This window comes from Penaeus japonicus, unplaced genomic scaffold (assembly GCF_977035675.1).
Source record: "Penaeus japonicus unplaced genomic scaffold, GWHDUDI00000001_assembly GWHDUDI00000035, whole genome shotgun sequence".
In the NCBI taxonomy this organism is placed as follows: Eukaryota; Metazoa; Arthropoda; class Malacostraca; order Decapoda; family Penaeidae; genus Penaeus; species Penaeus japonicus.
Window position 1 is genome coordinate 3,882,219 of NW_028234437.1, and position 2,500 is coordinate 3,884,718.

The following is a 2,500-nucleotide window of genomic DNA, read 5'->3' on the forward strand; positions in this document are numbered from 1 at the left end:
GGGGGAAGTGGAAGATATTATTAAAACTGTGAAATTCATTCCTTAAATTTTAATTGCATGTCAAAAGAAAGATTTCTATTAGTTGATAATGGATTTATATAGCACTGGCAACAAGCATGTTTTTTTTTTGTTTTTTTTGTAAGGAGTAAAGTCTACTTAATAAAAATATTGTTCTTTGAAAAGATAAGTACTTTTAACATCTTTCTGTTTAGAATATAGGAATAGAATAGATTTATTAATCCTCATATAACATTTAAGTTCCATGCAAATGAACTGGTAACTGTTTTTCATAGAGAATTAAAAATTAAGAATTATTGGTAGGTCATACTACTGGGTGAAAGTGAACTGTTCTAAGCAGTACCTATATTTAAACTTCTATTCCCCAGGTACTGGTAGAACAGGGCTTAGGGAAATACTGTGATCCTGACTTTGTACGTACAACTTCACGAGAGATTGCGGAGGCCTTGGATATGACGTCAGAGGAGATGGACCGTGCAGCTCATAATATCCTCTCGTCATCGCAGGAAGCACTACATGAAGATGCTGAACCTGAGCACCAAAGAGGGGCACGTGGGCCTCCTAGACGCCAAAATTATGATCACCATTCACCCTTATAGAAACAAGTGTGTGCATAGGCAACCTAAATCTGTTATATGGTGGTTTTATTATGTACTCGTTCATCCACGTCAACCTGCCTCTCAAAGCTAGTGGAGGTTTCTTGAGGAAACTCTCCCATAAGTGTATTCAGAGAGTATTAATGGCTTTAGAGCAAGAGTCCTCAGTGTGGTCCTTGGGTCTTCCCAGCCACCTCTGCTCTGTGGATGGTCTTCTAAGGGAGGCATTGATGAGGATCACATATTGTTGTTTTCTATGGACATTTGTAGAAAAGGGGAAGAAAAGAGGGAAGGACCCTTCTTAACCTGTGAATCATTTTGTACCCATGGTTTTGATCATATCCCCTACTGGAAGGGGGGGAGTGTGTTCTTGGGCCCACCACCATTCCTATATGCAGATGAAGCTTTCAGTTAAATCTCTTTGTCTTTCAGATAAGAAGTTACATCAGGTAAAGAGCCAGAGCCTAACTTTTTCATCTGCAACTGTTAATGTGGTAGGGCAACCAAGGCATAGTTGTTAGGACCTACTTCTTTGTTTTGTGGGATTTGTACAAGTTGGCAAGTCAGTGTTGGTATACCTGAAGGATTCCCCCCATGGGAGTCTCGATCCCTTAGTTGGTTGTGGACTTCCCAAACCATAGAGATTGATAACTGTGAAATATTTAGCATTATTCTTGCCTCAGCGACTGTTCAGTAAGACTCGTTTTTATAAATGGGAAATAGAGACTTATAGAAAGTCTTTTGAAGGCAATGAATAGTTATCTTTTCACATGACATCAATCTTGTGCTCGCACTTGGAAAGTGTCATACTCCTATTGAAGTAAGTGTATGAGAAAATGCTACAGTCATGCTTAACAAAAACATAATGTTATGATCTCTGGGTAGGGATTAATAGCCCTAAGCAGTTTGTTGAAGGCTGTGACAAAATCTGATTTCATACTGTAGCTCTGTGTTGGGCTTTGACATGTGGCATGCATCATATCTCTTATTGTTATAGGATGTGAAAACTGTCGAGTAGAACAGTGTAACCTCTACACATTTGAGTAGGGGTTAACTTACTAACCCAAAGTGCCTCTCTCAATTGTGATAATCTGTTGTTATTTCCTCTCAAACAATTTTCACTGAAAGGTACTGAAATCACCTCATGTCATCCATAATTATTTTCAACTTTTTCATCTTGAAAAAGTTGCGATTTTTTCTTCAGAACACATTAATTTGTGGATTCTTTTTGGGCCAACTGGGTGAAGTTGGCAACTGGCCTGCACATTTGGGTCTTTATTGTTGTTGTTGTAGAGAGTAGCTGTATAATCCTGTGATCCTAGAAACACGCGTGACATTTTTTGTCAAAAATCCAAACACAGCATTGCCCACCCAAGTTCAATACTGAAGTTTAGTCTGCGTTCGGCTACTACTGTGTTGAAAAAAAAAAAAAAAAAAAATACATGCTCATAAGTAAATCAGAAAGAAAGACTGTGGCGTGAAAAGTTCAATCCAGCGCTGAAGCTCAAGAGGAGTGATCGTGAACTGAAACCTCTCCTTTTGAAGCAGGCCAAAACTTGAATGAAAGTCTGAAATGCATTGCTTGCTCCCATGGTAAGCAGCAGCAGAACTATTCAGGGTAAATGTGGCAACCAAGTACCTAACATTTTGTTTTTGTCTATGAAAAAAAGAAATGTTGGTTTCTTAAATGGGCTCAGTGATTACACCTCAAGAATAACAGGATGGTCTCGAGTTCCATTTGTTCTATTCGTATTAATTTTGGAAAAGACAAGATTACAATCTTGTTTCTTTGCATTTGTTATGATGTATAAATTCCTTTAGATGACTGTAGGACTGTTAGTTTTATTAAAAGAATTATAAAATTCAATGTACGTTTATATCCATAT

General features: G+C 37.8%; 1 protein-coding gene across 1 annotated transcript in view; it reads left to right on the forward strand.

Moving 5' to 3' along the window:
• The window catches only part of LOC122245867 (muscle calcium channel subunit alpha-1), a 349,394-nt gene extending 347,341 nt beyond the window's left edge, over positions 1–2,053 (forward strand). Inside the window, 1 exon segment of the mRNA XM_086531207.1 lies at positions 387–2,053. Within this exon segment, the coding sequence (XP_086387333.1) occupies positions 387–617 (231 nt within the window). The 3' untranslated portion in view covers positions 618–2,053.
• The last annotated feature ends 447 nt before the right edge of the window (positions 2,054–2,500 follow it).